Source organism: Halyomorpha halys, unplaced genomic scaffold (assembly GCF_000696795.3).
Source record: "Halyomorpha halys isolate HHAL.00 unplaced genomic scaffold, Hhal_1.1 Scaffold1220.1, whole genome shotgun sequence".
Taxonomy (NCBI): domain Eukaryota; kingdom Metazoa; phylum Arthropoda; class Insecta; order Hemiptera; family Pentatomidae; genus Halyomorpha; species Halyomorpha halys.
The window spans coordinates 382,033-394,736 of NW_027105702.1; the positions used below are offsets into that span (position 1 = coordinate 382,033).

Here is a 12,704-nt window from a genome sequence, read left to right on the forward strand (position 1 = left end):
ACTATATTCTCTCGTATTCTTCGTCAAAACACAAATGTTTTACTATAACTCATCTTAGGATCTTTTGGATCTGACACACAACAAAAGGTTCTGTTAATAATCGCTTTGAGACTGATAATATCAACACACACGAGAGAGACTAACCTATAACACCGACCAAACGTCGCCTCACCGCACAGCCTTTTTTGAATATTTCCCACATGGTTAATGTAAGATAGTCTATTACAAAAGACACCCCTATACAACTATATACAACGTTATAAATTTTTTTAAAAAAATAAATAAGAGATGAAACATTAATTGTTAATAAAAGATAAAAGTAGAATTAATAGCAAGAATAATGGCATTTGTGAAATTAACAAAATAAATAATTGACTTGAAATGGAAAAAAAGTTAATTTAAGAAAAAAAATATTAATATAAAATAAAATTTTAGAATGACAATAACAGAATTGATAAATAAAGAACTTATAACAGGATGTCCTGCAGCAGCCTTGGCCCAGTCTCAGGGTTTTAGTTGGGTTTCCCTAGTTGTAGGTCACTGTTCCTTTCACTGTCGGTAACTGGGAGTGAAACTTTATGAACCTTTTGTTTATCCCTAAATATTTTCCTATGATTAATGGTTAATTCTTTATAGAGTTCGACTGACTCTAACATTATAATTGTAATTAACAGACGCTAACATTATAAGTGTAATTAATTTTTCATTAGTCATGTCTCCTCTGTTTAGCATTATTGTGAGACCTAATTAAAAAAAAAAAAACGGCTAGTAGTGTATATACTTTCAGAGGTAAATGCTTGTTGTTGTTTTTTACGATTAGATTACAATTTTTTTGTTTTGTTGTCTACAAATGTCTTTATTTTTTGTTATTAATTTTACTTTTCTCTTTTATTAAGAATTAATGTTCTTATCTATATATTTTATCTTATTTTCTTTTAATTATAACATTGTTTATGGTTAGGGGTGTATTTTGTACGATACTATACTCCCCCCTAATCAACTGTTTTAAAAAAAAAATGTAGCGGTTATATAACCATGTAAGGCCCACCAGGCTGAACTAGTATAAAATAAATTTTCAAAAAATAGAGGTAAATGAATATGCCTATTTTTACTAATTTAGTATTATTATTCCTTTTTATTTAACTCTTTACTTTGGTCAGGGAATAGAGGAATTTATCCTGGAAAAAGTGTTATAAGCTTTTAAAAAACCTATAGGTAAACTTTTATCTGGAAGGAAATATCTCTTCAAAGTACAGTCATGTAAATTTTAAGAGATGAGACATAACTGTTTAGTTTAATATATAATATATAAATTATATTTATTAGTAATGTAGTAGAGTTATAATATACCTATAATTTTATTTATATTCATATTAATGTGTAAATAAGTATAGATAACAATGTTCTAGAACAACCATGAGGGAAGTAAGATGCTTTTAAGGAAATTCTGAGTATTATTTTATTCTGAGGGAAGAATACATCTGTTCAAACTGCTCTCTTGAGCAGATTAAAAGTTTTAAAATATTTCTACTGAAAATGTTGTTCTAGATTGTTTTTTCCATCTTTTTATACAGTTTTCCTTGTACAATGGTTATACCACATTAAAAGTTTTTTCTGAAATTATTAAATTTTTTTAAAAATATTAACTGTGCCTTGTTACTTCTGAAAACATAAAACCTGGTTATCCATATTTTTTCGTTTTAAATTAATAGAATGAATCAAATAAAACTGTTTAAAAAAAGTTAGCTTTGGTATCATACTAACTTAGTGACTATATAACCGCAAATTGTGACTCATCTTTAGTTATATATTTATTTTGTATACTTGTTTGCTCCTTAGACCGACGTTATTTTTCCCCTTGGAAATAACAAAAACCCCAAAACAATATAACTACAATCTCTACCCCTTTATAAACAATTATCGAATTACGACCTTTACATGTAGATAACAGAAAACCTAGGGGTGATACCTACCCACCTGTGGAACTATCGTAATACTCGTATTAAGTAAACAACAAAAAAACATAAGTAAATTAACAAGTTTAAAGCAGTTTGTATGCATAAGGAAGAACAGCAGAGCTATATGAACTTAAGTTTAATAATAAAAAGAAATATATTTTCACAAAATGAAAAGGAAGAAAAAATAATTTTTATCAATTGATAAAACAAACAAAACTTATAGGTTGGCTTAACCTTAACTTAAATGCTTAACCTGATGAACTAAATTTACATTAATATACAAAAGAAGGATATAAAATAAAAAAGAAAATCAAGTTTAGTTCGAACTCCACGTAGTCTTTGGGTGTACTCCTGGTAGAACACAAGGTTGTCCGATATTTCCTTTCCGATCACCGTTTCTCCTTCCCCAGAAGTATGAAGATGACACTTGCCACAACTCTCCTATCCAGGACGTGCTGAAGAAACGTTGCCAAACACTGCACTATATCTCCCCTTTTAGTGTTAATGACCGTCCATTGAAGTAGAACAGCATAATTTTGAAAAACAAAACATATACGATAACATTTCTCATATGGTGATATTTCGATTCAAACAGTAAAGACGCAGGGCCTGATAAACTATCACAACTTCACATTGAATAGTCGTAACCTGCTCAAAAACCAAACTGTCACCTTCACAAAACCAAGACCCACTCGTCTAAACATATCGCTAGTTTTTTTTTTCACCATGACAGCCATAACACCCCTTGTCTCCGCAGATATCGCCAGTGTTTTTATTTCACCATGGCAACGGTAACAACCGCCAATATTAAACCAAAGACTGATATTCTTGTTATTTTTTCTTATAGAAAATAGATTGTTCTTTTCTAATCGGGATGTAAAACTAAGCGTTTATCGAGGTTTTATTTATTATCTTTTGTGTGGCATATTATTTTTTAATGGAGACATTATTTGTTATCAGGGCCGTATTGAACCAAGGAGAGGCCCCGAGTACTTTACGCCCCATAGATAAGAGAATTTATTTTCTCAACAACTGTGGGTTATCAATTGAAATAAACGACATACTAGTTAAAATTATTATTTTATGTAATATTTGAAATGAAATGGAATAAAAAAATATTTTAAAGATCGTAAGTCCTTTGGGCACTTAATGTAAATATAACTCTCGCCTAAATGGTTTGTATATAGATAAGATTTGTCACATAATTTTAAATATTATATTACTAGAGGATTTCATTAGTATATTAAACTTAATTGTATTACAGGAGATGTGTATAGCAGTGGTGTTATATAAATACATGAATTTTATTATCTTTTTTTTTTGTCTGTACCACTTTGGGGAAAACCACAACGTGCTCAAGAGACTATATGACACCTTGACACCTCAAATTTATTATACATTTTTAAAAATAATTTTATGATACTTTGTTATTAAATTAATCGAAAATCAACCGGTCAATGTTCGGACCACCATGTGTAAAATCTGCTTTTACATATCTCTAGGTTTTGAATTCAATTTTATGTTTTATGAATATGACAGATGCGACTTAAATAATTCAAAACTGAAACTTGTTTTATGAATCTAGGCAAACAGCACCGAAAATAAAATTTATACAGAGGAAACCACCTACAGGCGTTGTTCAAAGTAGACAATTTTATTTATTTTTTAAAGACATTCTTTTTAGTTCGGCAAATGCATTATAGGGATTGAATGCATTATTGTCTGTTTATGAACATTTAAGAATCAAAATCACTCCACAGTTTATCAACTTAATTAAAGCATGAACATTTCTTATAGCTAATGTTTATTTATAAGAAAAAAAAATCGCAAAATGTATTCATTCTGTTAACTTATCCTTCCCAGACAATATTTTCATTTAAGTCCTTTATTCTCTTATAAAGTTGATACAAGTTTTTATTTTATATAGATCAGTATGTACTGCTTCAGGATAAAATTAATTTTTCTTTGCTGCTTATTAATTATTACTATATTTTACAATTTGGTAAAAAATAAACAGTACGAAAAAAAAAAAAGGTTTTGAAATAAATAAAATACAGAACGTTGTTGATGAATTTTACGACAATATAATTTAGTTCTCTTGTATTTCTAAGGGTTACTGTTTTTGAATAATTTCCTTTTTCATTTACTAAAGGGTCAGGGCATATTGAATGAAATTATGAGTCAATCTGCATATGTTTTCTTGTACGGTGTCTATATTTAATTCTGAATGCATCTATGTTTTCTTGTGTTATGTGAAAAGTGGTTTACTATAATTGGACATTTATTTTTAAATAATTGTAGTTTTTTTAAATTAGTTAAGTTGGTGATGTTCTGTAAGTGAGAGTAATGTATTATGATAGGTCTGACTCTTAGGTAGTTTTCAGATTAGGCTAGCGGGATATGAGCGAAGTGGTGGTCTTTGTTTTGTGAAATTTATGGTTTAAAGTTTTTTAATGTTTAGACGCAACCCCCATTTTAAGGGGATTCGTTGTTTTTTTAGAATCTTCTTTTTTTTCTTTTAGTGATTGTGTCAATACGGTAAGACGTGTGGGTTAACAAGGATTAAGGTCAGAATGTATTATCGGTAAATCGGCTGCATTATCATCTTCGAATTTCGAATAGCTAAAATATTTTATTTAGGACGCATAGTGTGTTATCTATTCTATTTTATATAGCAAACTTATTTTATCTAGTATTGTTACTTTACTTGAAATAGTTCAAATTGTAAAATTCTTCGATATTACTTTACCATTACCTATAGTGGTCTACGAAGCGAGGAGGGTCCATGGAGTGGCAGCGAGAAATGAATTGATTGCCGTAATCCATGACAATTATAGACTACTCTACAGTGACTTATTATTGATGCTACGTCACGCCTCCAATCCTAATTGTACGGCAGTGCTCGATGTGTCCTGAAAAAAATATTAGAATCCGCTTCTTGCTCTCCTTGCTCTTCTATTATGAATGGTATAATAGGATAATGGGTTAATGAGATGGTTGATTAGTTTGTCACTGATATCTTCCATAGCTCATTGCCTTTCCTTATTATTGATTTCTTCCTCCATAATGAGTCATACTGGTTATAACTAATATTGGCAACTAAAACGATTCGGAAATCAAACGAACAAAGAATCAGCAGCATAAATGCATCATCTAGGATGATGTTATCAGCTAAAAAATTCCTCATAGGTATAGATAAAAATTCATTTATTCGGGCTATGGAGATATGAAAAAAACTGAGGCGAACATGAAACTATGAATTTATGCCTAAGGTATTAATGCCATCTTGATTGCATCCGTGAAATAGTAAATGGATCCGCTTATTTTTACTCAAATAATTATTACTGAATTATTTTCGAACCGAATTCATGCTATAATATTTGTTGTTAGACCGTTTGATATTAGTTTGGTGCATATGCGATCTCGGATTTTTTAAAAATGCAAATATTTCTCTTCCTGTCTTCGTTATGCTTTTGTTTTTGGCACAACCTCGTGCATAGTCGTACTGTCCATCGCCTGAGTCACATTTCAGCAAAGGTTCTTTTCTCACTCCGATAAACTCCACCAATATTCGTTTAATTTTTGTGTATTTTATACTCATACACAAAAATTAAACGAATATCTTCTTGGTATGGAATATCTTGGTAATAATACTGCAAAAGCTGCCCTCAATATAAACCAGGCGTTTGGGGAGAATACAGTTAAAGATCAAAAAGTGCAGGGTTGATTTGAAAAATTTCGGTCTGGTGATTTTATACTGAAAAACGAACCGCGAAGAAGACCCAAAACGATCGTGAAAAATGATGATCTGAAGGCATTCATGGAAGCGAATCCAACTATATCCACGAGGGAACTTACTTCCAGGTTGGAAGTTGATCATACTCAAATTGGCAAGGTGAAAAAATGGATAAGTGGGTACCCGAACTAACCGAGCGAAATAAACCGGATTGCTTGAACATATGCTCATTTACTAACCCGATTTCATCGATAGCCATTTCTCGATCGGGTTATTACCTGTGAGGAAAATGCGTTCTTTACAACAGGAAAAGGTGTGCTGGGTGGTTTGATAAGGATGAGCCTTGTTAGGTAGCTTAAAAATGTATTTGGAGTAACGTTTATTGAGTATTCACTTGTTAAAACCATTCAGCAAGCACCCAAACATCATAAAAGATAATAATTAAAATATTTCTAACAATAAATCCTATAATATGCGTTACCGCACCCTGCTGCAAATAACCCCCGTTGGAAACTACTGGTTCAATTTATCAGGTATAAACCATAACAACTTATTTAATTTTACTGAAAATAATAGATTCCATTATTTTATATTAAATTTCCTTAGTTCCCGAAAGTATGTTTGATATTTTTTGATCAGTGTTAAAAATAATCAGAGGCCGAATTCGTATGCTGTAAAAAACCCTAAAAATATTTTAATATAAAATTACTGTACAAATTTTCCTTGTTCAGAAACAGAAAAATTTCATTTGCACATTCTAAGCACAAACTCATAGAGCCACATTTGCCAAACTGTGACTAATTTGCACGCTTGTGGACGAGTAATTTGGATTGACTCATACTACATGGCCGTCACTTCATCCTCGGAAAATTTTAATTAATAAATTTAGTTTAATTCATTACTTGTTCCTTCGAACTTGGGAGATAATTATAGCCGAAAAGCATTGTATTTAAGCAAATGAAACATATTTTGATTAAATAAACAGCTTGTGAAAAAGGATATGCACATTTATATATTCACTTAAAAAACTGACATTTCATATTCACCAACCTAATATAATTAAAAACTAGGCAAAAAAAAGCTGAATGTCCTGGAGCCATTTATTTAAAAATGATTTATATCTTTTTAAAATAAATAATTTAATTCCTATCCATTTAGTCTCAACATATTTTATTTTTCTTATAAGTCCGACGTTTTGGCCAATCCGGCCATCCTCAGGGACAATCTTAATACAATTACGGGACTATATGATTTAAAAACTCAACTCCATGCAGGCTATTCTGCCCAGGTCAAAACAACAATTTCTAATTAGTCAATATTCACATTAAAACCAATATTAAAATCGGTTATCACAGTCACTATTTGTTAAAACTTTATCAAAACAAGAACAAGCATTGGTGTGATAAAGTTTTAACAAATAGTGACTGTGATAACCGATTTTAATATTGGTTTTAATGTGAATATTGACTAATTAGAAATTGTTGTTTTGACCTGGGCAGAATAGCCTGCATGGAGTTGAATTTTTAAATCATATAATTCCAAAATTGTATTAAGATTGTCCCTGAGGATGGCCGGATTGGCCGAAACGTCGGACTTATAAGAAAAATAAAATGTGTTGAGACTAAAATGGATAGAAATTAAATTATTTATTAAAATCACCAGTCTCAATAAGGTGTTTCACATTATAAATTAAATGATTAATATCATTTGAATTAAAACATTAAAAAAATGGTTAATCTGGTTTGTTACCAGTGATGCGGCGAGAGGGATGCGCTGGGATCTCTCGAGCTCTGCTCTACCCCTCACACGTGGGGGATAGAGTGGGCTCAGGGATCCTCAGGTCGATTCTGTAAATATTGTATATATTATTTTATCATTATGTTATTTTATTTATTTATTTTTCATACAGATAGTCTGATTATGTTCATCTTGTCTATTCTTTTGTTTGTATATATTTTAAGAGAGTTTTTTTTATTTTATTTTTTTTTTTTTATTTTAGTATGTATGTGATCATTTATCAATATTACCTATTGCCCACAACTGTGTGGCAGATTGTAATATCTATCAATAAATAAATCTCTAATTTAAAAAAAAAAAATCTGGTTTGAATAATGAGTTTTTATCAGCTATTTCTACATCTTAGATTCATGATTTCATCCTACCAACTTGTACACCCTCTCTCAAAGAAATGCTTGCAATGAAATAGCTTCACCATTCTTGCTGCCTCTTTTTGAAAACCTTTAATTATTTTCAATCCTAAAGCCTGGTCCCTGACCATATTTAATTACTATTTATTTTGCAAACACCTCAAATATCAATCTTCAACGTATATATTTTTATTTTAATTTTTATCACTCTTAGTATTTAACTAATCCAAAATGCAGGCAAAAGACAGATACTGCTTGAGATATATGGAATTATTCATCTTCACGAACTGTGTAAAGATTAATTTTCCATATCAGTCCATTTCAGATAAGGAATTAGCGAATTTTACAATGATCTTTAAGCAGGTATAGACAATGCACTAAACCTAGCTTGGCTCGCCAATCAGATCGGAAGTCTAGATAAAGTTTCTTTTTAATATCTTACTATCCATCTCGAAAATAAAATATTGTTCAAAGCGTTCAAACTTGAGGACAGAGTTCATCTTAGTATTATGAATCTAATGATAATGTAGCTAAAAAGACCAATTGAATTTTTTTGTTGTAATGTATATCATTAAATTTTAAAAATATTTAAATTTATATTTTTGTAAAAAATTATTTTGTTTGTTGATTCCGTATCTTTTAAAACAATTTTTCTTAAACATATATCATATCTTAGAATATTTTATGAAATAATTATATTGTTCGTTGATAGAATAATTGTACAATTTTTATATAACGTAGCGTCACTCCACTGTTAGGTATCAATTTGACTTAGAAAATGTTAAACATATTTTTTTTATTTATTGTCCTTTTTGAATTGTTCTAAACATTATTCTACAATCATTGATTGAGTCAAATTGAATAATCTAATTTTTCCCCCATAGACCCTTTTTATGAACTTTAATCTTGAAATATTTACCCACGATCAAAGTGGAAATTTTATAGTTTCAAAAAATATTCCACATATTTCAATTCCTCATGTATTAATTCTCTTTGGTTTTATTAGATCACATTGTTATACCTCTTTTAACAGTCTTGCAGACTTAACATTTTTTTTTTTGGAAGCTCTAATTTTTGAGAATTCATTGCTTAATAGGCCTGTAAAAGACACACTAGTTTCCGAATCTAGATTATCAAGTTTAGTTGAATCAATTTAATGATAAATGATAAATATTTTTAGCAACAGATGTCGTTTGTTTTATTCGTCACTAAGGCTGTCTTTATACAAGACATGGAAGTAGAGCGTCAAAATATTATTTTATATACTTTTAAAATATATTATTTTATGTTATATAATTAAATACAAATTTATTTTCAAAATTTTGATATAGCGCCTTTATATATTTTTCAATGAATATAAGGGTTCATTAAAGGTTCTTCCTGAAACCAATATCTGCTTTTGGAATGTGAAACAAGTCGTACAGAGTGAGAACTTTTTGCATTAAGACAGAAATGTATTGATAATTTTCGAAATATAATACCTTTTTTCTATCTACATACTCATTATGTACCCATTTTTTTAGATTTTCATTTATAAAAAATATGCTTTTGCAATTATTCGTAGGGTGCGAAATATATAAATAACAAATTTAAGGGGGATTTTTGGAAAACTTTTAAGGAACATTATCGTGCTTTTTCAATTGGAGAGTCATATGTTTCTAAAACATTTCGCTCTCCTCTTTTTTTTTTTCACATTTATAAATCATATTATTATGCCCTTGTTTTATTCTCGATATTGACTGTCAAATTTCTGTAAATAAAAGAAGAATCAAAAAGTTTTATGTGATATTCAAAATAAATTAAATTCAACCACAAGTAGCTATGATCTGTAGTTTGGGCTGATCTTATATCTTTACTCAAATTATATAAAAAAGCGCTGTTTTAAACTGAAATTTTAATTGTACTTTGTGTAAAACACAAAAATAAAAAAATCGGAACCACCAAGAATTACCTGATAGCATAAAGGTTGCATAAACAGATAATTCAGAACCGAAGGGGTCTGACCAGGAATCAAACTTGTCACCTATACCTAAGGAACTTAATCCTACTTATGGAAACCACATCTCAATCCACTCCTAACTCGTATCGAAAAATATTTTATATTCATTTTAAATTCGTAAAAAGAAATCAAAGTTCAATGTAAATGATAATTATTCTCTGAGGTTTTATTACGGTTCCTGCATAAACCAGACAACTATCTGTCCGTTCTGATGATCATCATAAAACTATAACGAGGTGAAAAGATTATGAAAAAAACATACGTCACCAGGGATAAAAATATTTTCGTACTGGGATTTGAAGCTTCCACAATAAAACTCAATCCGAAGACCCAGGATCGAAATATAAGAAAAATGTTATGAACGTAGAGTGCCCAAAAACGAAACTTTGCCGAATTTTTTCAATATCTGAAAAATAAATCCAAAAAATCAAGAGATCTTTAAACTCAAATTCTAGAACTAAACGACATTAATACCAAAGATGCAGGATGATAATCATTAAAAAGTTTAATATAAAATAAAAATCTACCAACAAGGTAACCTCTTTTGACATACTAAAAATCATGTACTATTATTCTCAAAATAAAATATAATATTTCATTGACAATAAAATGTTCTATTGAACCTTTTATGTCCAAGGTCTAATCACATTTTTCTTTTATATTTCAACTTCCGACTTAATTAGACTTTACTATTATTTCCAATCTTTTCTATGGTTAAACCTGTATCACTATGAACACTCCTCAGGAAATCTGATGTTATGCTATATCACAAAAACCAACTGGAAATTTTCCTACGATATCTAATAAACATATTCGACTAAGCTCACTTAATTAAAATTCTAACATAAACGTTAAATAAATGAAGATTAAAAGCTTCATAGATATGAAACATGTTGAACTTATCATCTAGTTAATACGGCACAAGAAGGTACTGCAATTGCAGACTTCATCACTTACTTCCTATCTTCTCTATGAATTCTCTTTACAACACAAGTATATCTCTAATTTTCTTGGTTACTTCACGAGGTGTGGGGACCCTTAATGAGAATTTTAACTCAATCTCATTCTTATTTCCTTCGGCTCGTACACACACAATCTCATTAAAGAAAAACGTCAATTCACATTGCTATGGCGAAAATACTGATATCCATCACATAGTACGGAACTCGATAAATTAGCCAGAAAACGGCACACGCCCGGAATAATCAATATTTAAAAAAATATGTATATGGGTTGTATAGTTTCAATAAACTATCAATGCGGATCAGTATAGCTAATAAAACGATTTATACTAAAGAAAAAAATATTAAATATACTCTCTGACGTATAGACAACACCTTGCTCATAATTAGAGGGAAAATATAACCTACTTTTCTCCAAAGGGGAAGTGAAACCAAAAAGTGAGGTGTTGACCACGTCCTCGGAGCTCAGGTTTACGTTGTAATTAATAATTATATCCGCCATAGTAATCTATTCGGTTTAGATGTTCGGCTTCTACTTCTACTTCTACGCTTCTGGAATTAATCATAAAACCCATCTTTTTGGTTTTTCTTTTCCTGGAATCTTACCCTCTCCATTACCCTGGTCCCATCAAAGGTATAATAGGCAATGAAAAGGCGAACTAAATCACAAAATATCTTATTCAGTATTTAGTAACAAAACCTATACAATACGGTAAAAATCTACTAGCTAAAATGTAATCACTCCTTTCATCCTTCACTTCATACCCCGAAAAGCGGTATCATACATACGCCCAACTTATTTTTCTCTACTTTGAAAACTTCAAAACTTCCCGTCTTTTCCAAAAGATTCCAAAAGCGTCAACTAATCCCTTATCGCATCCCTCAAATTAGAGTCCTACTTTCCATTAGATTGGAAAAACTATTTGATAGTGTCTGGAATAAGAGGTTGAAATGGAAAATTAAAACTCAACTTACCTTCTAATTCCTCAATCTTTCTTTCTTGCCATATCCTTAGATAATTCCGAGGATTCTTGTAGGTACTTCCTGGTTCTTCCCTTAAATTCCGAACGTGTTGTAAGGTATTAATTTATGCTTCTCCTTATATTCTCTTTATGCTTGCCTCTGAGTACTTTCGGCAGGAGTGTTTTTTTGTCCCTTAAGAGGTGTTTCGTCAGCATTCATAGTAGATTGTGTGCTATTATTTTTATATATTTAGATGTGTTAACACAAAAATCTATTACTACTAATACTATTACTTTTAATTTAATTCGAAATTGAAATTATTAATTGTAGAAAAGATATAAGAACTTTTTACTTCGGCTCATGATTTAAAAAAAGAAACGCAGGAGGTGTCCAGGTGTCCAAAATGCTCAATTGAGAAAAAAAAGAGGTCACGTTAGGAGTGTACTTTTTTTTTTTTTTTTTTTTTTTTTTTTTTTTTTTTTTTTTTTTTTTAATTATTTATTTATTGTGATTTACAACTGTACAAAACAATACAATAGGTAAATATGTAGTATGTTTCGTATACACTTGAAAATCTTGGGAAGGAACCACCCATTGGTGGTACTTCAAACATTAATTTAAACTAGAAGATCCCGTGGCCATCTTCTGGAGTGTACTTAGTGAAATAAATGCTTAGTCTTGCCGTTGCAAGGAGGCCAGAGAAAAACTGAATTGAGGATTGGTGGGGAGGTTAAAGAGGGAGTAACATAAACAAGAAGCAGTAACAACATCAAAGGGTTAACGGAAGGCAGACAAAATATAAACAAACAGATGAAATACTTGGAAAATAAAGACGATTATATTCGCGAAAAATCAAAGGAATTTTACATGACTGACCCGGATCCGACGTGTATTTTCTTAATAGTCCCAATTCCCTCCATTTACATTAAAATATATATA

General features: G+C 30.2%; 1 protein-coding gene across 1 annotated transcript in view; it reads right to left on the reverse strand.

Annotated features, from left to right (window-relative positions):
- LOC106688854 (odorant receptor 10) overlaps positions 1–4,753 on the reverse strand; it is a 23,622-nt gene extending 18,869 nt beyond the window's left edge. The window contains exon 1 of the mRNA XM_067053012.1: positions 4,714–4,753. Within this exon, the coding sequence (XP_066909113.1) occupies positions 4,714–4,745 (32 nt within the window). The 5' untranslated portion in view covers positions 4,746–4,753. The remainder of the gene's footprint in view (positions 1–4,713) is intronic.
- Positions 4,754–12,704: the final 7,951 nt, after the last annotated feature.